The sequence below is a fragment of the Ischnura elegans genome, chromosome 4, assembly GCF_921293095.1.
Source record: "Ischnura elegans chromosome 4, ioIscEleg1.1, whole genome shotgun sequence".
Lineage (NCBI taxonomy): Eukaryota > Metazoa > Arthropoda > Insecta > Odonata > Coenagrionidae > Ischnura > Ischnura elegans.
Window position 1 is genome coordinate 122,656,304 of NC_060249.1, and position 25,900 is coordinate 122,682,203.

Below are 25,900 nucleotides of genomic sequence, written 5' to 3' on the forward strand. Positions count from 1 at the left end.
AATCGTGTAGTTATTAAATGAGCGACGGGTACATATACTATTGATTCAATCCTAGTGTTCGATTAATGTAATGATAGTGTGTGTTTAATTTTCATTTTAATTATTTACTGTTTTGCGTCATTAAGTGATCAGTGTCGATTGAATTATTCTAACAATACTTTTCCAAGAAAAATTAGCGGCTACCCGATGGATTCCGTGAAAACGCATATTCGATATGCTATTTGAATCGGAATAATCGTATCTGTACAACATTTGTGGTAAAAATTGTCTTAATTTCCGGTAAAACGTGGCAGTATTTACTAATATCTCCGATTATAATCCTCATAAATATACTCAAATAGAAAGACTACGAGAACATTAGCCATTATGCTGTTATTTATTACTTTATGGTCACCTTTAGTATGCTAAATTGGATTACACTCGATTATAGTCCCCCCCCCTTACTTTTCCGTGGCCATTTTTGGAAAAAAAGGGGGGACTATATTCGGAGATATACGGTAACTCGAAATATTAACTTACGAAGGTTATTTTGGAAACGGGCTAAGACCCTTGTTTTTCTTTTTTTTCTCGTCACTGAGCGATAGAGGGCGACATATATGGCGGTTAGGCCGGCTGCCGCTAAAATTCCGTGGGTGTCAGAAACAAACATCTATCTTTTGCATACTTAATAGTAGCTATTGGCTCCTAACCACAAATTTATTACTGTTAATTCTTATAATAAACATTGAAATTCATTATTTGATTACGTTTTCAAAACTGGTCGCGAATTTCTTTAGCGATCCTTGATGTTGAAGTATGAACAAGAAATGGGAATTTTATGGTGGTATAATTATTTAACGATTTTTCACATCATAAATGGATAGCAAAAAGCCTTTTCTATGATTTATACCGAGAATAACCACCGAAAACATTTAAATAAGACCACTAAAGACAAAAAACGGCGGAAGAAACAAAAGCGAACATTTTTTTCGTGACTTATGAAAAAGGTTTGAATTTACGAAACTCGATTTTACGAAGTGCCAATTTTCCGGTCCCACTGACTTCGTAAAATCAAGAGTTTACTGTAGTACTTTTACCACAGGCATTTTTGGAAAAAAATGGGGGACTATATTCAGACATATACTTTTTTTTCACTATTTTATCACTATTTAGGGGAACAATATTGATATTTTGAAAGTTTAATGGGGCCACATCTGCCTGCAGGGGGACGACGGGCTGTACATCAACCTGGGTGGGTGGGGGTCGTGGGCAGAGGATCCATACTGCACATAAAGAACTCATATTTCATGAAATATGATGCATTTGAAGGCATTAAATGATTTTACGCAAGTAACGATAGCTGTGTTTGTTCTCGATGTTTTAATGGGAGTAGAGTTCGTTCGTAATCAATATGACATTCACTTCTTATTTCACTGTTCTATGTTCATTACAAACCACAAAATATCATTTCGTTACCTACCATTTCATTTAAGTAGAAGCACAGAAAAATTAATGGAGGATAGAAGCACGATATTCAGAAAAGAAATTGAAGTGGAAGGGATTGACCACGCAAAAGTGTTGGAAACAGTACTTGATCAAACAAAGCATCGGCTGCCCACTGCAATCTCTATTGCACGGGTTTTAAAGTAATCCGTGATCTCTGATGTGATGTTATGGAAGCAATGCGTCATATCTACATACCATCCTGCAAGATGCCTTAACACATTCAATGCATACCCGATTTTCATCAAAATCGTCAAAATGGGACGTTAAAATGAGAAAGAAAAATAGAGGGAGGTTTCCACGCCATAACTACCATTCAAATACTGCTATTTACAAACGGTGCACACGGTTCCGAAGAGGGAAGCTTGCTGAAGGCCTTAAACACAATTGGAAGACTCGGAAGTGGATATTAGTCACGTACGGAGGCGGAGAAAGGGCTCCCGGCCTGAACGGCAGAGCACATCAATTGACGTGCTCCACACTAAATGTGTTAACAGACCGTGTGTTTCAGGAGGGGTTTAGGACACCAGCAACAAATAAAAACTGAAATGCTCCATTGAAATAAGATGGTTTCCTATTTTTTTAAATTGCTTAAATCAAAATATTAGTACTCCTGGAGTACGTATTTCACCCTTTTAGATTTTTAAATGATGATATCTATTTTTTGCGATTATATGAAAAGTGAAAATGTGACGGCTAAGTACAAATGCTGGGAAAAGCCTGTGTGACGTCATTCTGGTTCCGGCTTCCACCGTGTGAGGTCACCTTGGTGCGAGGCTATGAGCGCCACTACAATCCTGGCTGTTAGCAGGTAGCAGAGTACCCTACTAGCAGGTAGCGCTTGGCTTAAATAAGGATTATTAATACCTTATCAAACGAAGAAAACTTTCCGACCTTAGCCAGTTTTAATAGGTGATTATTAAGACATGTTTCCCTGAGCTCTGTGCCTCATGAATGCATTGGTAATCTCAGACGATGTAAAACTCCTATCTACTCGTATAGAAACTAGGTCCCTGTGACGTCACGTGGAGTGGCATCGCATGGGCGCCAATCTGGCCTTTTTCAAATGAGGATAAAAATCGACCATTGGCATGCGTCTAAACTGGGTTTTCTAAAACCAAATAACTTGTATATTATGAATACACTAATTGTGGGTAACGAATCGCAATCATTGCCTTTCGTTTTCTTCGATGAAGGAAACTACCCTATTACACCCAGCATTTATTAAAGTCCTTTATATTTAGGGGAATGAACAAATTCCTTATATCCTATAGTCCTATTGTATAATTACTTTTTCTCTCAACTTTTTCCCCTCAACAGTGGTCCAATGCCTGACACTCCATCCTTGAAAGACGGAGGGCCCGTTGTCATTGTGGCTGGCGTCTACAACGTGGCACGTGACCGGGATGAGGTCCGTGCCTATCCTCGCGAGGGGCGCCTCGAAGACTCGACAGCCGGAGTGGCGCGGGTGGGGGCGCAGGTTCTCCTGCTTGATGCTTTGGGCCCCACGCTCGTTGCCTTTACGGCTGACGCTCGCCTCTGTCTCATTCGCGCCACCATGCCTGCCTCGTCGTCGCTCAGCAATGGCTTCCTGCCGTCATCTTCGTCAGCCTCGCTAGCACCACCCCATGGCAAGATTTCAGCATCCTCTGCAGCCACTGGTAAGCCACTTATTTTACTTTGTAGGCTTCTGTATCCATCACTCACATTAAGAAGGTGAAGGTATTTTATTGGAGCAAAAATGCATGAGTTGAATTGGATATGAACGTAGGGAAAACTGTAAAAGCGTAACAGTGTTCATTGCATCATCACACCTAGTTTTTTTTGTCCCAATCAGGTAGCATTTTTACCCTCTGATTTCTGGCTTTTTCCATCTACCACAGCACCGTTGTCCTCGTCCTTTTTCTATTATGCAGGGTGTCCCATTTATCTTGACCACCCGAAATAACTTTTTGTCCAGATGCAAATTCAAAAATTTGACAAGTAAATGGTCATTAGCCGACAGGGGGACATTAATCAGCATGACTACCTTCCTTGTAGCTTAGTTATTTACAAAGATATGAACAGCGGTATGTCTTTTTAAATGGCACCCTATATTTTTTATTCAGCAGTTCATTTCCTCTCCTAAGGACTTGTTAAAAAATGTAGCACAGTGGACCATTAACATAAACAGTGTGTTATGAAAAATGACTGACTCACTAGCGCTTAGTGCAGGTACGTGGGTATTGGAAGTACTCCACTTGCTGACGTTGACAGTGAACAAATGAAAACATAGTAAAATGCACACCAGTCATTCAGTCAGCCATCATCAGTTGAACTGCAGAATAAAAACTATAGAGTCTATAAAAACTATTTTTGTCCAGATGCAAATTCAAAAATTTGACAAGTAAATGGTCATTAGCCAACAGTGGGACATTAATCAGCATGACTACCTTCCTTGTAGCTTTGTTATTTACAAAGATATGAACAGCGTTATGTCTTTTTTAAATGGCACCCTATAGTTTTTATTCTGCAGTTCAACTGACGATGGCTGACTGAATGACTGGTGTGCATTTTACTATGTTTTCATTTGATTCAAAGTAATGATATTATTCAGTTCAAAATAAATCCTCCTTTTCAGATTGGTATTGTGAAGCCAGGGGCTGCTGCACTAAATTGTAGACAGCATAAAATTGCAAAATTTCGCTTATGTTCCTTATGATCTCACTAGTGGTGTTTTTTTTTGTGGGTGTGTCCTGTTTCTAACGAATTTTTTTATCTACTTCCCTAGGTTACCAAGGAGCGTGCTTGGAATTGGTCCGCCTCCAGGAGATAGACATCTCTGCCCTCTGCATCCATGCGGCTTGTGTCGTCTCCGTGTCCTTGACGTCGCTGAGGGCCGAGACGACCCGTCCCCCGCCCTCGAACGCTCGCCTCACGTGCTGGAAGCGCCACCGCAAAAAGTCCCGTCTCGAGGAGGACGAAGAGGAGGCGATGCTGGGGGAGGAGGAGGAGTTTGAGAGCGCGGAGGAGGACGAAGGGGAGGGGGGGGAGGGAGGGGGTGGGGAGGGAGAGCTGGAGAGCATCGTGCTCAACGTGAGCGGGCGCCTCATGATGGTGCAGCGAGACCGCGGCGTGGAGGTGGACGAGGAGGGAGGCGAAGGCAGCGGGGATAGTGGGGACGGGGAGTGGAACGGTAGCGCCGCAGTTCCTCCGTTCCGGTGGGTGGGAGCCCAGCAAGGTGCCACGGCACACGGGGGGAGCGTAGATGGGGAGCTTGTTGGTGCAACGGTGCTGGCGTCTGGCGTTGAAGGCGTCTGGGCTCCGAGGGGTAGTGGGAGGAGGAAGCCGCAGCTGCGGCAGGCGTTGTGGCTCTATTGCGGTGCAGCCGGTGCAAGGGTGTGGCTGCCTCTGCTTCCTAGGCCAGGGCGCAGGGCAGGCCATGAAGGCGCTCACTCCTTCATGGCCAAGAGGATCATGCTGCCTTTTCAGCTAAGAATCTATCCGTTAGGTGAGTAGCATCCCTGTCAAGGGCTCACATCCTGGAATTTGCTCTTTTAATTTCTCCCACCCTCTGGTTCAAAGCTGTTGAGCAAAGTGCGAGAAGAAATTGAGGTCAGTGTATTGCATCTGTGACATTATCCATAATTAAAATAAAATTAAACTTTTGCTCTAAAAAGTTAAAGGTAAAATATGTTAAGGTAGAGCGTAGAGAGCATTGACGGATCCAGGGTCATTTTCAGTTGCTGATCGTATCCTTGATTTGTCAGACCTTCAGGCATTTAGTGATCCCAACACATTTTTAATTGCCTGTTTTGAATTATTCAGTGTTGTGGGTACGTTTGATCAAAGGGATGCTATTTTGATTTTCTTACATATTTTAAATTTTTACTGATGGCAATTCACTGTTATAAGCTTTCAAGTTATTTTCCAAAAGCACTAATATGTTTACATTCTCAGGATATAAAAAGTTTCGCTGTGTATCCGTGCAAGATCGTTTAAACAAATGGTTCATGAATAGGACAAGAATTGCAGTGCACTGGAGCATGTAGGGAGAGAACCAGAACTCTTTCCGCACCCTCTAATATTAATTTTAAAAATTTGGATCCAGATTTGATTTCTTTAGTGAATTTGGATCCGATTACAAAATCCAGTGACCGTGGATATTTGGGTACGATGTATCCTATCCGACCATCCCTAGTATGATATAATATTGTGGCAGATCAAAAATGAAGGCTGCTGAAAGATGTCATAGTATCGTTCCTGAAATGCCTCATAAGAAACTTTTCTGTTTGGCAGTCTGTTGCATAAGATGTCATACAGTATGCTCTTGGACTTGTACTTCTTCGAGGAGTTAAAATGTTTCATTTAGGGACTTTATTCATAATCCAATAAAAGAAATTTTCAAAATAGTTTTGCTGATAAAAATAATTTTAATTTATATTTTGGTGGTTCTACTTTGTGCTCCTGCCAATTGATGCATTTTCTTTGTTCCATTTCATGATGTCCGCCTCTGGCTACATTGTTGCATCCAGCCATCCTCTTCGAAGATGCCATTCTCTTGGGAGCGGAAAGTGATACAACTGTTTTTTCATCGGACCCATCCCTGCCATTCTCCCTTCCGTTTTGTGTTGTTGAAAGGACGGTAAGCATCAAATTTGGATGAAAACCACAAGCTAGCTCTGGGTGTGTTTGTCACTCGGAATCTGATTGTAGTTTTTGTTGATTTTTCCAATGATGTCCATTTATGCAACTTTTTAGCTTAAGAAATAAATAGAAGCTATGGCCAGACCTATTTTGGTTGTGCCTAATGTGCATCAGCTGTATCTAAAATCATAAGTTATAGGTACTTGCCTTGCACTACTTGCTAAATTGACCATTTGGATTAGAATTTGTTTACTGGCTTGCCTTTCTGTGTCACCATCACCTCAATGTGCTATCAAAATGCATTATCTGCATCATCAAATCTTGTGTCCTTACAGAATGTTTTTTTATCATTTTATTTCCTTTTTACCTAACTTCAATGTATTTTTTTTCCTTGTGCAGAGCCAAGTGTACTTGCATCAGATCCTCCGTCAACTTCTGCGTCGCAACTTGGGCTTCCACGCTTGGGAAATTGCGCGCTCCTGCACCTCTCTCCCGTACTTCCCGCATTCATTGGAGCTGTTGCTTCATGAGGTAAGCAACCGTTGGTGGTGAGAGAGGAGAAGCAGGGGAGGGCCTAATTCCATGGGGCAATAATCATTCGCCTTGTCCCGAATTAGAACACTAATCCCCTGAATTTGACCCAGCATTCCTTCACTCTAACTACCAAGGCGTCTTCTTCCTCTGCCGAGTTTTGTTTTTGCCATGAGAGGACAAAATGGTTTATGCTAAACTACATCAATGCCACAATTCAGCATCTTTGTGCACATAGCATCCAGAAGTGGTCATCAGTTTAAAGGTGGAGCTGAGTGATTGTGGACGAGTTCACTTTGTGGAAATTCATCAATAATAAATACACAAACAGCTGTTGTAATTTTCCATCCTTTTTAATTTGCTCAACCAGTTTCTATGTTTTCACATCATTATTGAGAACTGTTGAAAGAGAAAGCATGATAAGGCTAGAAGTATGAAAGGTGGGACATTCACCGAGGGCTACATTCAAGAAAATAATCTAGGGCTCTACGGTGGCAGACATTAATTGAGGCACATGCACATCAGGTGCGATAATTCCACAGAAATAATATCTTGGTCGAGTTAAATGAGTCTTGGAGGAAGTGGTGTAACGGTACACCACCAGCTACTCCTCAGTTATTTCCTTGAAAAGGGAGGGCATTTTGTGCTGGAACGTAGAAAATAAAACATGATTTCTGCTGTTCCATTGGAAGGGACATGAGGAAATCCATCCTCTCCTAGATACTAGAGAAAATTTTGTTTTCTTAGGCTAATGCTTGCAAGGGAAATACACACCTGTCAGGTGGCCAACTGAGCTAAAATTTTCTCATTCTGTAGCTCATGGCTATACATTCAATATGCCAAAGCGAGACGATGCGAGATGTTTGCGAGTGCTCAGTGTGAGTGAGTGAGTGAGTCAGCAACTCATCTGCAAAAGGGCTGAGGTGTCATCAATCTTTTGTTAAGAATTGATTTAGTAGGTGGAAATGGATTGGGAAATGGAAAAATGCTAGTCTCTTTAATTTTGGAACTGTATCATAATCAACAGTAAAATAAAATTGATGTACTAACCCGTTACTAAAAATGTAGAATTTGTGTGCACAAAATTTAACTTGTTGTGTGTGTGCTTTGACAGGTGTTGGAAGAGGAGGCCACCAGCAAGGACCCTCTGCCGGATGCCCTGCTTCCTGGGGTCGTGGAGTTCATAGGCGAGTTCCCACGAGAGAGGCCTCGGTGCATCGTGCAATGCGCCAGGAAGACGGAGGTGGCGCTGTGGCCTTGTCTCTTTGCTGCTGTCGGCAGACCACGTACTCTGTTTGAACATTGCCTTGCCGCTGGGCAGCTCCGCACAGCGGCATCCTACCTCATAATTTTACAGGTAAGGCTTGTTTTCCTAATACCTCAAATGCTAATATGATATTATCTTTATAAAATTTATACATGCCTTATGATGTGAAAAATAGTCTCTACAAAAAATTGGTATATCATGGACCATGTAGAATGGAAATGCTTTTTAAACTTTTTTTGTTTCCCTATCATCATTTATAATTCTTAGAAATAGTAGGCGGGGAGAATAGGATATCCCCGGGATAAATGTCTTGGGAAGCACTAGGCTTTCAAGTAACGGTCAATTGAATGATGGATGACTGGGTTTCTGTTGGTTCTAATATGAGCTCTTTTATATCCCTCCCCTTTGCAGAACTTGGAGAGTTCCTCAGTAAGTAGACAGCACGCAACGCAGCTGCTGGATGCAGCTCTGGAGCAGGGCCGATGGGAACTCTCAAGGGAACTGGTCCGATTCCTCCGTGCTATCGGTAAGTGATCTGTCTCTCTATGCATATTAGAGTCATTAAAGGTTCTATTTGTGTAGACATGTTGTGACTTCAAGATTTTGTAGGCTGAGGAACTAACATTTGACCATTAAGAGGTTCCGTAGTGACTCAATCAATGTGCAAAATTTGACCATTTTTCCATATATTTATGAATCCAGCCTTAGATGTCTGCAAATACTTTTTGTGTACTGGAACAGCTTTTTGTTGCTATTCCATTAGTCTCGACTTGCTCGTGAGAACAAGAGTGTTTATTTATGTGTAAATCGAACGATATTGCCTGTGAATGTGTTTCTGAATAAATCAAAATCATTTGGGTAAAAATTTTCTGTGAATCGGGAAGTATGTCTGTATCCTCTCCATTTATGCTACACATTAAGTCTTTTCCCTATTGAAATGACCTCCCTCATGAGCAGCCACTGCAGCATTACGCATAGATGAGTCTTGTTAACTCCCTTTAGTGCTATCCTTCTTCCTGAGATACTGGCGAGAAATGAGGTGGGTATTTTCATAAAATGTAGCTACTAGGAAAAAAAAACAAATACAAAGCTATTTTATAACATATCCATGAGCGGTTTTTTTAAATTGATTAGGTTAAACTGGTTAAAATTGACAAAATATTTTTATGTTTACTGAAATAAGTTGTAGAAATGTAATAAGTTATAGCAAATTAAATAATGGACTACATAAGGGCTGATATATTGGCCTGCCGCACTATAAGGGTTAAGACTATTTATAGTAGATTAGTCCCTAATCATTAGAGATGCGTGAAAATCGCAAATGCAATAAATGCGACATAGATGCGATGACTGGACTTTTATGATATTTTTACGCAAATTTGCCTTTTCGATGGCAAAATTCGTACATTTTGTGCCGAGCACAGTTTAAATGCTCTGCCGACACTCACCACTTAAAGCATGTGAGCGACTGGCCAGCTACTAGTTGGCTGGGACTCTTCGTGGCCGCGAACTACAAATGGGCGTGGGCAAGCTCCACCTCTGCCATTATCTGTCTTATTCCTTAATTTATCATTGTTCTACAGCATAAGTATTTAAAATATTCTGTATTTTGTCATATAACTATGTTTCACTACATTTTATCGTCATCTACCACATTATGAAAATAAAAAAATAGACGCTACAAAATGCGATAAACTGTTATTGAAAGTGCGATAAAATAAAAATGAAAGTGCGATTTTTACATATCTCTTCTAATCACTCATAAATCTTTATGTATGCTTAGGATGGATTTGTATTTTTTCACAGGTATTTTTGTTCACATTTGGTGATTATTTAAGTGAGTGTAGATACATGTATGAGACGTAATTGTTTATTAATGTGTTATTTTGTTTATTGTAATTGGATTGAATTGCATTTTACAGATCCAATGGATGTGGAGTCTCCGCGGGCTTCGTTTTCTCTCCTGCCGTCCAAATTTGGAGTTGGGTCTTCGCACCCTCCCACGCCTGCCGTATGCCCCAACGAGGAGGACCTCTCCTTGCTCTTAGGAACCATGCAGGTCTGCTCTCTCTACTCCTCAAATTTCTCCCATTCATGTTTCGCTCATAAGCAGGGATGGCAAGTGAAACGAAGCGAAAATGTTTCGTTTCGACCCAGAGGGAAACGAAAATACAAGGTCTAGGTTTAGTTTTGTTCCAGCACGCAATTAAAATCACCATGGAGTTTAGTTTTGACCCGGGACGAAACTTTACTCGCGGGAACGAAACTAAACTCCATGGTGATTTTAATTTCGTGCTGGAACAAAACTAAACCTTGTATTTTCCTTTCACTTTGTCTCACAGTGTTTTTCTGGACTGTTATGGTGTTGTACTTAAAGTATTCTATTTCTATCAGTTTACTTTGATGTTAAAAATAATTCTGTTATTTTTATGTAGCCAGTATTGGTTCTCTTTCCTACTACCTCTGAGAAATATTATGTGAGAAGTGCTCTGGGAATGATTTATTATTCACATTTTCTTGTTGTATTTTATCCTAAAAAAGGTGGGTATCACCTCTCATTTTCAAAAAGAAAATCATTTTCAAACTCTAGCAATAGCAGTAATTGTTTTACTTTATCAGTCAGTCCACTAGTTATTACTTGCCTCAGTGTATTAACAGAAAGTAGGGGAGACTTTGCAACTTATAGTGAACGAAAAAAAGTGAATGAAAAGTATATATGTATATATAATATTGAACGTTGCACATATTTTCATCATAAATGTTGAACACTTATTTCTCAATCTGAAGTGCTGAAAATTGAAAATAGGCCTATTCTATTAATCTTAAAATTTGGTGAATGTGAGAAATGTAATTTGTTCAAAGGTGTCGAGGGGACGTAGCTTCAGCACAACGTCGACCCCCAAGACTCAGGGTTGGGGCAGCGCATCTCTGGACCCCAAGGTCACCATTGGGTCCTCGTGCCCTGAACCTTCTCCACTGACACCCGTGCCTCAGGCGTCCTCTGGCAGTGCCAAAGCCGGACACAGGGAAGTGATGCGCTCTAACAGTGAGAGCCGTTCGGTAGGTGGCAGCAGCTCTGTTGGCGGCCTCACGGAGCGCATACGCAAGAAGTCAGAGCCAGGTGGCAGCACCTCTCGGAGGGAGGAAGACGAGGAGCCCTATTTGGACCTGGTAGTGCAGAGGCACGCTCGGAAGCTGCTCAAGGCCGGTCGGCTGGGCGACCTGGGCCGGCTGTCTGCGTGGCATGCACCCCACTTTGGCCTGGTCAGCTGGTTGCGCAGCGAGAAGGAGGACGCAGCACGGCTGCCGCATCCCCCTGAGGTGGCATTGCGCTCCCTCCACGCCAACCTCAGGTGGCCATTCCCAAATCCACCACGATCGCCATCCAGTTTGTCTTGCCAGAATTTGCCCTCGGTGATGACTAAGCTGTCTGGAGATTCCCGTAAGTCATTGCTGTGATCTTCTCACGCTCGCACCCTGGCCAGTGCCCTCCCCTAAAGATTGTTTAGAAGGGTTTTGCTCCTCCCAATCTTAAACCTTTCACGCCAGAGCCCTGCCTAGGGAAATGGTTACCCTGGTATGGCCACCTCGGTCCCCTTTTAGCTTCTTTCCCTGGACCCTCTTTCGCTCTGAGGGTATGTTATTCCTGGGAGCTCAAAGCCGTCACGCAACCTGAAATCCTTGGACCACCCCGCTCCCTTGATCTGCTTGGTGAAGTGTATTTTCTCCCGTGACATGTTCTGAATAAAGAAGGGTTAAATTTCTAATCCATGGATTTGATTGAATATTGAGTCAAATCTGCTGAGCTGTGGATTTTATCGAAAGGGAAATTTTATTAGATCTCTTCTTGGAGTCATCATATTGTGCAAAAAAATTTTCATGACCTTTTTTTTTCAATTGACCTTATCATGGATATTTGTCAGAACATTGCAGTGTAACATTTTCACCTTGAAAATGTTATGCTGTATGAAACCATGGTCGGACAATAAATCACCCTGTGGAAAAAGCAAAGTTTTTATTCCTTCAACTCCTACGATAAAGGATTTCCACCAAGTCAAGTCATGCCCGCTACTGTTACTCACAAAATAAACTTTAAATCAAGGTGTGGCTCTTTGCATGATTTGTTTTATTCATGGATAATAATTTTAAAAATCCTGTTTTTTTCAGGATCCTCGTCTTCTGGAATCCATTCACTGCCTACTCCAGCTGATGAGGGTGTCAGTAGTTTTGAGGTGAAGAGGGGTTCCTTCCCAAGCATGAAAGCACCTCAGCTTCTACCGACTGGCATAACGTCCGCAGATGTGCTGTCCCAGCCACGACATGGTCAAGTCCTCGAGGCCCAACTTATGCCCCACCTCATTACATCTCCAGGTGAGGCAGGAAGTTGAAACGGTCAAATCAGGACCCCGTTATTTTTATACATGTATATGGCACGATATGGTTGAAGGTATTATTATTTTAATATTATTTTAATGAGACATTTTAATATTTCCATGGAATTTATTTTTGCACAGCACGTTTTAATGTTGCAACAACATTTTGAAGTGAAGCGTTTGCAGCCAAGCTCTTCCTTAAATATATCCGACTGCTTAAGGAAAGGGGATACGGGGAAGGATGGGGTTTGGTTGATGAGAAGTGGGAATGTTGAAGGTTGTGAGAGAAAGGGTTGTTTCTTTTAAGCAGCTTCCCTCTGTACACCATCAAAGACCAATCAAATATGGACACAGATTCTAAACCCAGGAGAAGATGATCATCTGGAACGAGGACTCCATCCTGACGACCACTACATTCAAGACGATGGCAATGGTGAATGTGGTACTCTCACCCTGGAACCTCTCTCTCCCCCCCTTTCTCTACCGAGACCCTGAAAATTGACCCTTTCTCCCACAACCTTCAATATTCCCATTTTGTGACACCCGAATCCCATTACTTCTTTACTGTACTTGCTTCTACCCCCTCACCTTTAGCAGTGGGACTTATTTCAGGAAGAACTTGGCTGCCCATGATGCACTTGAAAATGTGGTTGCTATAACTGCGAAACAAATGGTGTGAAATTAAATTCAGCAGAAATATTGCTGTCTTATTTAACTTTGTAATAGGACCTTAGTGTGGAGAGACATTTCCGAAGTTCATGTCAAGCAATGGCACTGAGTGAGCAAGTCAACACAATGTGTGTCGTCTCACTTTTGGTCTATTTACTCTTTTGCGACCAGTTGACACATGCTGTATGTCACAGTGAAAGTGGTCTGCAATAATAAAACTTCATTAACTCTACAGAAACACTTTCCCAAGCGACAAAATCTTATGAAAAAATATTTTAACATCTAGTGTAAGAATATTGTGAAATCATTGTAAAATTATTTTAAAAACATATTACAGTAAAACCTCTGTACATCTTAATGGAGGGGACCAAAATTTGGGCAATTTGATGTATGGAGGTTCACTATAGAGAGGTTTTAGTGATAGGCACCATTTTTTCGTATCCTTTGGAAATGAAAGGCGCTACTGTCTTTTAAACCATTACATTTGTTTAAACAAACATGCATGTATCAGTGAACATAAATTTATTATTTAATAATTACAGAAAGCGAGCGCTATCCAATGATTTTTACCATGATTCGAGAGAAAATGATGTGATCTCTCTTAATTCAACAGTCACTTAAAATGATTAGGATAGTTAGATACCTTTTTTCTTATTTGCTGTTAGGTATGCTCTCATATGGAACAAAATGGCCACAACTAATGATTAATGTGAAAATTACAGCTTAATAAGGTATACAAGAAAAAAGAGTGAAACATTTATTGCTGAAAACGACATTCCATGTACGTAATCGCAGCTGCATTAATGGTCTCTAGTTGTATCGGTACGATTTGCAGAGGTAGTTAGGCCGTCTCGGGGGTATCTCCTTGGAATGATAAGTGGAGGTTTTACGATATAAAGAGGTTCACTACAAAGAGGTTTGCCTATAAATTTACATGTAAATCAGACGGGACCGTAGGGGTGGTGTGATGTATGGAGGTTTATGATGTAAAGAGGTTCACTACATAGAGGTTTTACTGTACCTCTCTCTTTTTAGGATTTAAAACTTTTTTCCCATTATTTCGAAATGATTTCAACATAAGTTTCAAATATTTCCAACTCTTCAAGAGTGAATGAGTTATTATTTAAAAATTGTTTTAAAATACAGTGCAAATATTTCAGCCTTCATTTAAAATGATAAATCATTATTTCATAATTATTTAGACACCTTTCGACTTTCAAAATGCAACAGTAAACATTACTAAATAGGTATACACTTGCAATTTATTATGACTATCATGTCTTAATTTCAAAGAGCTTCCCCAAGCATGTATTAAAAATGTTATTACTCGTTGGCAGATCTTTGCTTAATCCAATATTGTGCACAGGACGTTGAAGGTGGCAGGAATGTTCTAAGCGTCCAAGGTAGCTGAAGAGTATTACTTGAGGAACTTAATAATTAGTAGTTAATATTAAGGGTCATCAAGTTTTGTTATGCTATTAAGTACACATTGAGAGTGTTTTCAGGTGTTGCGTGTTTGTGTTCTTGAATCATCCAGTGCCCATGTCTCAGGGAAATACTTTTGTTTTGGGAATTTTTCTCTGCAAATCTATTATTTTAAATATCTGGAAATATGATGGAAAACTTCCAAAACAAGACCTATCCATAGATTTCTAAGTCCCAAAAACTACAAAATTAAAACTCCCTCTCGAAATAGGGATTCATTTTTGGCGAAAAAAGTCATCAAAATCACCTGTATGACTTAAAGTACGGAACAGATGCAATTTATACAATGATGACTTCAACTTTGTGTCACCTGTTTAACGAAAAGTAATTCTGAAGTACAGTGCTTTAATTTGACTTTCAAGTATTCCCAAGTTATGGTTATGACAGTTCGTGTTCCTGTTAACGCTAACTAGACATTACAAAACCTGAAATTGAAATGACCTTTTTATCGATCAAGTTGTTCTTGGTGGCAGAGAGTGAGAGTGATGAGGAATTGCTCAAGTCTCTGTGTGTCATTGAGATGTCGAGAAGTTGATGGTGTGGCCTCTTATTCTCTCCCTCTCAGAGGAGCAGAGCTATCGCAGCGAGGAGAGCCTGTGGTGGGGGGAGGAGGGTGGGGAGGATGGGGGGAGCCTGTGGGGCGGTGGCAATGGCCGTGACGACTCTTGCATGAGCGAGGTGGACGGAGTGGAGGAGATCAAGTGCCAGCCTGCCAGCAGCGATGGGCCCTCAGCGCCCACTGCTGCCACCTACGGGGGCAAGGTGGTCACCACGGAGAATGGAGGAGAGAGCACGTCCCGGACGGAGGTGCAGCTGCGTTACCTGCACCAGCTGTTTGTGGAGGCGAGGTGCCTTGAGTGGGCGCTGGTGGTTTCGATTGCGTTGAGGGACATTGGTGCGTTGGCGCGCACCGTCAGGGCAGCCCTCAAGCCCCCCTCCCTCTCCTCGCCCCCTCCCGAGATCGAGGCTGCCCGACTGAGGGACATCCTGACCTCCCTCTACCAGTGGAGTGCCTCTCAGTGGTACGTACACGCAAGAGCATACAGGATTGTACCTTATTAGGAGCAAGTGAGGAGACAATTATGGAGGAGGAGGAAAAGGACTTTCACATGCGGCATTCACTGATGCTAGCAGGCAAAATGATCTCAGAATTTTAAAAATGCAATGCTTTTTTAGTTGACTGTAGTCTCATTTCCATGTAATGAACATCATTTGACTTCCTTCCATTGCTGCATTCTTTTCCAAAAATAACTCAAAAGTGCAATGGTGAGGTACATAAGTTTAATTTTAAAATAATTCTTGCTACTTTTATATCTGGCCTAATAATAAAAAAGTTTATACGTATGATCAAATTTATATCATTGTCTTTCAATATGTTCTCTATGATAATCAATACACTTGTGCATGGGTTTGAACTAATTTTCATCACACTTTTAACTAGCTAACGAATACTAACTGTAGGTTGAAAAAAGAGTGCGCTTGTGACAGTGGCGGATACAGAAAAAACTCAAGGGCAACATATCTTGAGTTGTCTTTACTTTTATCGTAATAAAAGATGATCAAGTCACAGGCCAAGTACCGTATATCTCCGAATATAGTCCCCCTCTGAATATAGTCCCCCCCCCCCCCCCAATTTTGAGACCTCAGTTTTGGGAAAAATTTTAAAATGCAAAGGAAGGCAATTTTTCTTTGGTTAGCAAGTTAAGATTCTAGAGTCGATAAAAACTATTATTTTCTGTGAAGATGAAGAACAAATCTGTTCACATATTTTCCATCATAACAAAATAACTATACCTAAAACATGTTGTGATCCATTGCATGTATCAGTAATTTATAGATCCTTAACCAGATGTAATGAAGAAATGAGAAAACTTTTTTAGCATCCAAGGCTATTGTATTTTTTAAACATTCACAAATTATTAATATTTTTGATTTCCAAATGACTACAGACAATGTCAATATATAAGCTTTAACTTAAAGCCCATAAACAGTATTGCATTTGGCCCTGAAACTTCCTTAGATCCAGTGTAACACACCCATCAAGTCATCACAAATCCAAGTGACCTGAAGAATTTAGGAAATCTAAATAAAATTGTGTTAAATAAATTATAAATATTATAAAAATATTGCCATCAAATGCCTGCTAAGCAAAATAATTAAACTACAGGACTTACAAATATCAAAGTAATAAAATTAAGAAATAAACTTTTTCCAACAAACATTAAAACTGAAAAAAATATGATATCAATTTTCAATGCCTCGTCGCGAATCATTGCGTAAGTTACACAAAGAGCTTCTGCTCTGCATTTGCGCACAAATTCGACGATATTTTCCTCTAATTCTTTGAATCTGCCGCATCGAGACCCCTGAAATGACTTCCGCGATGTATTAGCGCTTTGCAAGCGCTGTGAATACTATGATTTACGGCGTATTCTGCAGCGGCTATTATGAAATTGGCATCGAAACTCCGTCTTTGATGGCCTCTAATCTGCCGCAGGATTGATCCTCATCTCTCTACTTGATCCATCTCCTCACTGTTGAACGTAAAATTATTTTTAATAAAGAAAATATCGCGGAAATAATTGCGAAACGTTATGTGACGTAATTTATCGATCCTACTTACCCTGGCGAATTGAATAGATTCCTCAATAAATTGATAACACTTTAGATGCTGAGTCGCTGGATTTCGATCAAATGCAGTAATGCCGGCGCTTCTGGTTTTAAGTCGTCGATTATTGCGCCTTTTCAGAAACAAATGAACATCACCTATTGCGCATTCTTGTTCTGTGAAGGCGGTAAAGGCAGTGGTTGTAAACACAAACCTCACGGGCACATGGACGTATAGTAGCTACGGACGCAATGAAATGCTAAATCGGCACGAAAGGTTCACTTTATCTGTTTATTTTTCGCAATTATTTAAATCGTGTAACTATTAAATGAGCGACGGGTACATATATTATTGATTCAATTCTAGTGCTCGATTAATGTAATGATAGTGTGTGTTTAGTTTTCATTTTAATTATTTACTGTTTTGCGTCATTAAGTGATCAGTGTCGATTGAATTATTCTAACAATACTTTTCCAAGAAAAATTAATTGCTACGCGATGGATTCCGTGAAAATGCATATTCGATGTGCTATTTGAATCGGAAGAATCGTATCTTTACAACATTTGTGGTAAAAATTGTCTTTATTTCCGGTAAAACGTGGCAGTATTTACTAATATTTCCGATTATAATCCTCATAAATATACTCAAATAGAAAGACTACGAGAACATTAGCCATTATGCCGTTATTTATAACTTTATGGTCACCTTTAGTATGCTAAACTGGATTACACTCGATTATAGTCCCCCCCCCCCCCCCCCCTTACTTTTCCGCGGCCATTTTTGGAAAAAAAGGGGGGACTATATTCGGAGATATACGGTATATGAAAATGTATTGTGATTATAAACATGTAAAAAACAATGCCATCTTATGATATAAAAAAGTTACAATTGTGTTTTTGCAATGTTCGGCAATACAGGCAGACCCGCAAGGTGGGGGCGCGCGCCCCCCATCTGTATCCGCCATTGGCTTGTGATTGCATTGGTGAACAACATTGGATGTATTCAGCATGCCATCTTTTTTTGTTTTCTTCTTTAACAGTCTGGTCTACAAGCCATTCTTGTCTTTGGCGTATGGCCACGTGGCTGTGCTGTCCAAGCATGCTGCGGGCGCATCAGCGGTGCCCCAATCCGAAGAGCCGAGGGCCAGTCACGTAGCGGTGCAAGCGGGTCCCGACATGATTAGCAGTGGTCTGGCGTCCAACGTGCGATCCGTGGAAGGTCCAGCGGAGGGGGTGATGGGTCGTCTTGAGAGTACAAGTGGCGATGGGGCCACGTCGGAGAGGACGGATAGGGAGTGGGACGGTGCGACACGAAAGTCGAGTGATTTGAGCGCGGTTGATGGGGGGGTCAGGGGTGCGGTGGGGGATGGACGGAGGAAGAAGCAGCTGGAACAGTGTGAGGAGGAGGAGTGTGAAGACGGAGAGGGGGCCGAGGGTGGTGGACGGGACGAGGCGGAGGGGTTCAGCAGCGACGAGGAGGGCTTGGACGACCACGGCAGCGACTCAAACGGGGGTCTGTGCGTCGTGTCCTAGCATGCCCCACTCCACCACTCCATTGTTTTGCGTGATATCACATACGTCCACCGTCGAGTCCAGTTCTTTCCTATCCCTCCATTTGATTACCCAAGGCGGACTTCAGAGGAGACAGCGTGCAATGTGCGTGGAGGTAAGTTTGGACACGAGAGATGTTGTGGGTTTTGAATGATGGTATTTATTGTCTCCTGGTGTTGTGTCTGTTGATGCTGACTCATGTAAATATTCATAGCATACAAACATATACATATATATTTTGTACGAGGATTATACGGGCCTATTCCCTATAACATAGCCTTTAAAATACCTTAACATGTGTACATGTGAAGAAATAAACAGCAATAATGTGAAATTAATTCTATAATATGAATAATTGTGTACATGAGCATACAAAATTAAGTTGAAGTGTCTTCCCCTTTTCTTGTCATTCCTGCTCTTCTTATTCATCTCTGGAATCTGCCCTGGTACTGTACTTACCTATTCTAATTCCGTTACCATCGAGCTACAATGAAATCTCGTTATTGCCCCTTATCCCCTGCCAGCTGATGTTTCATTGGATCCTTATGGACAAAAGTTAAATGTCATGCCTTGTGTTGCGAGTGAAACATCAATTTTGTAATCATTTAAGGATTTAAGGTCATCTAAAGCTCTCTTCTGTGCCCCTCTGAAAGGTTGACTTCCTGTTGATAATCAACTGCTCTAGAGTTTATATTTAGCTGCCACATCCTGTAGTGGAATACTACAATGTTTATGTCCCTGGATTTGAAGTTTACTTACTAAACATGAAGTTTGTATGAAGCTAATAAATCTCAGAATTGTTGTCACTCAAATCTATGACACTCAAGCTGTCAGTTGAGAAATCAGCTGCTTCATTGTTACCCTTTTTGAATATTTCATCATGGTCATTCTTTGTTCTACTTCTTCTTTTGGAGAATTGTTCATGCATTTCTAGGTCTTTCTAGTAAAAATACAATTAAGTTGACAACTTCATTGTTTTTTGCATAGCAGAGTGGATAATGTATAATATACTATCGGTAGTCAGTATCTGGATATTATGTAGAGCAATATAAAAGTTTAACGAATTTTACTTAAGAAACTTTTAGGATTAAACCTTAAAATATTTAGTATGTGTGAAGGAACTGATTATATTGTTAATCTCATTGTTGTTAAAAATTATTCTGGATGTCTATGTATATATAAAAGTTTTAAGTTGTATTGTATTTCTTGTCCACGTTACATGCCTCTCTAGATGTGACCCAATGTTGACTGTAGCATTTGCTGATTTTACTCTGCTGTTGAGGTCTGTCTTATTGCTGTTATGATCAGATGTGTGTGAATTATGAGGAAAATGCAATGGAATCTTATGATGAAGGGTGTATGAATTGGAGATTGAATTTGTAAAGCTTAATAGTTAGAAATGTTTTGGTGTTGTTGGTTTATTGTATGTTGTTAAGCATCCGTCTCTGAATATGTCAAAGAGATCACTTATATGACTGTTGAAACGAGATTTCATTGTACAAAGTTACTTTAAATTATGAGTATAATTGTTTAAGAGAGTAAAAGAAGCTATGAGAACCATGTGGACACATTCATATTTTTAGTACAAGAGTGGTTATCAGATCAGATAAAAAACTGTATCAATGTCTCGGGCTAATTTTAAAGAACCGTGGAAACAAGCAGAAATAATTTTTCTGCAGCACTGCCATGAGAAGTTGTCGATTCATTTATGATTTTATTCATTAAGTTTTATTTATAACAATATTGATGGAGTTCCTCGTGACGATTTTATCAATGAGTGAATTCTCCTTGTAATTGGGGACTCTGGTATTGTTTGGGCAAAGATTGGGTGGAATTTTCTGCATGTTTTAGGCTACTAATGTTCGTGAAAGGGAATCAGGGAATCATAGTTGTACCTATCTTTTTATGGGTAATGTCTGTTGTGCGTAAAGAATTTTCATCATCTCTGACCATTTTTCTATCCGTGAAAACTCTTTCACTCGGTTTAATTTTCTTTAATTCTGTTTCGATCCTTCATTGTCTAACATATTTTGGATTAAGCATGATTTTCTCTGTGATGGAATGTGTTCCTCAGAGGTTACCCTCAGTATGGAGAACTGTTTGACCTCAAAATGCATTCATTCACCCTCTGTTCTATTTTTAAGCAGTGGGTGTGCATGTGAACATGTCTTACGTAGGTGTATCTTGCTTTTAACTTGCGGCATGTGGATCATTAGTGAACCAGTAGAGCTATCTGACTGTTCATAGGAAAATTCAGGATTTTTCTTTGAATTTGTTCCTGAAATGGATCAAGTTGCATTTGTTGATTTTAGTAGTTTAAGTGAGATTTATTTTTTTTACCTCTATCCACTGAAAATTTAAGCTGAGTGTTGGTTTGAAGGATTTATTTTTTCTTCCCTGTGATGCAAAAAGCACTGTTGAAGTATCTTAAATTCTCTTAGTTTTACAGTACAATAGAGGAAGGTTATTGGCATTGCTAATGCAAAATTGTGTGAATCATATTTTTATGATCTCCTCATGCATATTTTAACTTTTTTAAAGCGACATTTTAGTCTCAATGCTTTAAGCTATTTGATAACCTACACCTTTTCTTTCTATTTTCTTCCATGAGAGTGATAATGTGTCAATTTTCACATGAAGGCTAATGCCATGTATGACTGGTACAGTGTACCATGCAGTTAACCTTGATTTTATCCAAGAAATCCTATTAGGAGAACTGAAATGAGTTTTTTATTTTCAGCCAAAAAAAAAATATATATGGTGGCTGGCCAGCATTCAAATCCTTTTTGTCTATTACTCTACTACTCATTTAATGAAAACTTTATCTTGTAGAAAGAACTTGTAGTAAAGTTATCAGGAAAATTTGAATTCATTTCTTTTGATGTTTTGAAAACTATTGATGGCTTAATGGTGTATATGCAAGAAGATTAGCTGTTATTGATTGAAGAAATTTTATGTATGTATAAATGAAGGTGTAATGCTTGTGTATGTATTTGCTCGAGAATTAATTTTAAGTGGTTCATTGCCACAATGTGGTTAGCTCAATAGAACCGCGGTTGGTTCTCCAATTGGTTGGTTGGTTGACCCTTATTGGTCAAGTTGATGGATTCAGGGAATACTTATTTACACATTACAATTTATACTCTCACATTTCATTTTCAATTCCTGATCTTTCTAATTGCTTCATATAATTTTATGAATTCATTTAAGAAGACAATTGGTGTTACTTACTTGTTTATTTAATACATTTTTGTCACATGGCATTGCAATAATTTTTTCAACATTTTTCTAAGAATTATAATGAAATAGCCAAGTGAAATATCAATTTGTTAAATCGGGTTGACTCAGTGATTAACTATGCTGTGTACTGGATGAAAATACTCAATAGTTCAAAGTCATTCATATTTTTTGGGCAAGGGCTGCTGATTCTCCAGTAGTTTCCTGTGGGATTGTGATTCATGCTTGCAACCTGAGTGATTGAAGTAACTATGCGAGATGATGAGACAGAAATGGATTACTCTTACTCCAATAATTCAATAACGTTTTATATTTATATGCCACAGAAGCCAATTTCCATGCTTCCAAAAATTTTAGATGCATTAATTGCAGATACCTCAATCATTACAGATGATTTATCGATTCAAGTGCATGTTGACATTCCTCAGGCATCTAAACTTTCACCTGAATATTGTCTATAGGCCTCCAGAAGATGCCTCTTTCAATTTTTTGCTTCAGCGCTTTTATTTGCTGTAAGATTGTGCCCCAGTCGTGAACATGTCAAGTAAGATCTAACTCCTGGTATAGGTCATTGGGGAATCATGAAGAAAGATAATCTCTCGCCATGAGAAGACGTATAATAATAAGTGCATCCATGGAAAAGGAAGTATTAATTCTCATAGCCATGATGAATATTTGTCATGCGCATGCCTAATAAAGATGTTTTACTTAGCATTCAACATCTCGTGCTAAGACAGTTTTAATTTCATGGAATGAAAATCATAAAATTGGTGGTCTGTGGCATGGATGCAGTCAGAGCAATTAAGGTGCCTTTAACTTGTGGTGAATGATCTTGCATGGATCAGGCTCTATAATGTAATCTAATGGAAGAGAAATATCAGCATTTCTGAGAGTTTCTCTTTGCCATTTTCCCTTTAATAAGAGGGCTACATTCATCTGCAGCAATTTTTTTTACGTTGAGAATGTTGAGGAGGTTTTACATTGGTCCGAATATTTCAGAACAAGACTATGATTGTACGTTGGTAGAATGGTGCTTTAATGATTTTGTCTTCATTTTTATAGGTTTAGTTCAGTTAGGTACATATTTCATTTATATACAAATCATAGTGGTTACTCAACATCCGTTGCTACTTTTCTAATATCTTCTTTGTATCTGACTTTAATAGCCTCTTGTATTGTATTTTAGTACTTATTTATTCATATTTTACTGCATGAAAATTTTATAACCCAGGTAAAGCACTGGTTTTAAAAGTAAGTGGAATTTATGTTTATAAAACTTAATGTCATGTGACATTATTACAGGGATTGTAAAATAACCGGATGGTAAATATCTCCCATTGGCTTTAGGGAGTAATCAAAATTTTGAATCTTGTTTCATAGCAAACCTCAAATATGTACTTTCATTATAGTTTTTACACTTTTCTTGGTTATGCTGGTCGTTCTTTTTCACTTTTACTTTGGAAAAATGTTGAGATCGCTCTAGCTAGACAATCTGTGCCTGTATTGTTAAATCGTGAACACCCTGGTTAATATCAGTCTTTGGAATAAGTTACCACAGATAAGAATGGATTTAAATGAAAAGGAAGATTTATTTATGATAAATGTGTTGTGTGAAGGTTCTTCCAGCTATTAATTTATTTTTAAAGTGTACGTAATGTATTGTTTTCTACTTTGTATTACAAATATTTATGAGCAACAATTAATGGTGGTTATGAATATTATTCCCTTGTTGATATTGGAGATGGAACTAGAATCATGTTATTGATAGTCTTGGCCTTTGTTGTGGCTGTTATTACAGAAAATGTCTTTGGAATGATGGCTGGCAATTGCTGCATTCCACTGCACTCTCCGTTGGCCATGTGCAGTGCTATTTGTTAAACTGATTTGCTTCTCTTACTGGACTCATGTGTAATGTTAAACTAATCATGTAAAAATTTACATATCAGTCATGCCATCAAGTTTTTAACCTGATGAAGCGTAGAATCAGTAACTACCCTGGTGAACTTGTTCTTGCTAAAAGTTAGCGCTTCATCAGAATTTTCCTTCCATTGATACTCATCCATTCAAGAATGCTCACTTGACTAATATATTTTTATGTAGAGAGATGAAATAAAGGTATTTTTACAACATGTTTTATTTTTAATCTTATGAAATGCCATCCCTCAAGTTGTGCTTGGTCCTGCTAAGTTTGGTACATATCTTGCTGGGCCTGTGCTTTTGTGTTCTCACTCACACTGTGAATCAACGCAAAGGTTGGTTTGGAAAGTGAGGGTAGAGCTCACTCAAAATTAAGCTACAGGCATTTGAATTTCACACTTTCTGGCTAAGGGGGCCTGCTCCTCTCCTTGGGCCTCTCCCAGTACTCCTCAATCAGCAGCAATTACTCATTAGACTACCACACTCCCGGTACGTTTGTGTCCATAGATATTTTTATTAGGTAGTTCCCAGAATAGGGTGGTTTCCGATTATTATTTTATTGCCTAAATCGAAAGATTATTACTCCTGGAGTACGTATTTCACGCTTTTAGATTTTTAATTGACTATGTCTATTTTTAGCGATTAAATGAAAAGTGAAAAATTTCAAGTGCACAAAAACGCGACGCCTAAGTACGAATGCTGGGAAAACGCCGTGTGACCTCATTCTGGTTCACGCTGTCGGCATGTGAGGTGACCTTGGGGTGAGGCTTTGAGCGCTGATACGACGCAGGATGCTAGCAGGTAGCAGAGTAAACAGCTAGCAGGTAGCGCTTGGCTTAAATAAGGATTATTAATACCTTATCAAACGAAGGAAACTTTCCGAACTTAGGCAGTTTTAATGGGTGATTATTAAGACATGTTTCCCTGAGCTCTGTGCCTCATACATGCATTGGTAATCTCAGACGATGTATAACTCCTATCTACTCGTATAGAAACTAGGTCCCTGTGACGTCACGTGGAGTGGCATCGCATGGGTGCCAATCTGGCCTTTTTCAAATGCAGTTAAAATTGTCCATTGCCATTCGTCTGAACTGGGATTTCTAAAACAAAATAATTGGTATACTATTATGAATACACTAATGGTGGGTAACAAATCGCAATCAATGCCTTTCGTTTTCTTTGATGAAGGAAACTACCCTATTTTCGAACATAGTTCACATCTGACTGGCTATTGATATGATGGGTTTATATATATGTATATGCAAAATACAAAACTAAATTTGCATCAACAAGTTGCCAATTATATATTTTAATGTTTTTTGTTTATAAGACGGATGAAATAACACTTGGGAAAATATGCTTTGCTATTTTTTGATAACTGTGGGCATTGTGAAGAAGTCTCGAGAGAAGTACCTCTTCCACCGAACAGCAAAGTTAAGAGAAGTGAGGAAGAAGACCAAATAATGCAACCTCACAAGGTTATTCCTTTTATGCTGACTTAAACCTTTGAGTATGCTGAGACTGTGGAGCAAAAGAAAAGAAAAACTCTGTACTTTTCCACTGCATCATAAATAGTAGTACCATTAAATAATTTGGTGGAAAAGTGCAAAGTTTTTCTTGACATTTGCTCAAAACGAACTTCCACAAAGTTATGCTTAAGACAGTAGAGATTATCTGAGAATGTTAATTGGCAGATACCAAGAATGAGAGAAACGAGGGTAAATGAATGCAGGCTTCTCATTTTTTTTCAATGAAATCCATCCTCTGTTGGTCCCTGTAACCTCGCCGAAGTTCATTGGCACCATTTTGTGTTAGTTTCCCATAAGGAATAGCATTGGCGTTAAAGTTCAAGTTCAATAGGTATTTAATTGAGTAACCCATCACTCACCAGGTAAGTTCCCTTTATTACTTACCGGTGACAACAGTCAGGTACCAAATAGTATGATCTCCCCAATAATTTCCAAATCGTGAAAAACAAAAATGTTATAACTTATCTTCTCATTCACTTCCTTCTTTCTCTGTTCCATTTATTTTATTCAAGCCCTCCCTTATTATTCTTGCCATTCTCTTTTACTTAGAAAATTGTCTTCATCAGGCCATCCTGCCTCAAGGTATGGCTGATAATGTTGTTCAGCCTTCTAATTCGGGTTTTTAT

The 25,900-nt window shown here is 39.5% G+C and overlaps 1 protein-coding gene across 1 annotated transcript in view; it reads left to right on the forward strand.

Annotated features, from left to right (window-relative positions):
* The window catches only part of LOC124158235 (guanine nucleotide exchange factor subunit Rich), a 48,364-nt gene extending 24,407 nt beyond the window's left edge, over window positions 1-23,957 (forward strand). Inside the window, exons 11-21 of the mRNA XM_046533424.1 lie at window positions 2,803-3,143; window positions 4,253-4,972; window positions 5,997-6,106; window positions 6,508-6,639; window positions 7,754-7,996; window positions 8,318-8,432; window positions 9,829-9,965; window positions 10,769-11,348; window positions 12,074-12,277; window positions 14,999-15,455; window positions 18,081-23,957. Of these exons, the coding sequence (XP_046389380.1) occupies window positions 2,803-3,143; window positions 4,253-4,972; window positions 5,997-6,106; window positions 6,508-6,639; window positions 7,754-7,996; window positions 8,318-8,432; window positions 9,829-9,965; window positions 10,769-11,348; window positions 12,074-12,277; window positions 14,999-15,455; window positions 18,081-18,573 (3,532 nt within the window). The 3' untranslated portion in view covers window positions 18,574-23,957. The remainder of the gene's footprint in view (window positions 1-2,802; window positions 3,144-4,252; window positions 4,973-5,996; window positions 6,107-6,507; window positions 6,640-7,753; window positions 7,997-8,317; window positions 8,433-9,828; window positions 9,966-10,768; window positions 11,349-12,073; window positions 12,278-14,998; window positions 15,456-18,080) is intronic.
* Window positions 23,958-25,900: the final 1,943 nt, after the last annotated feature.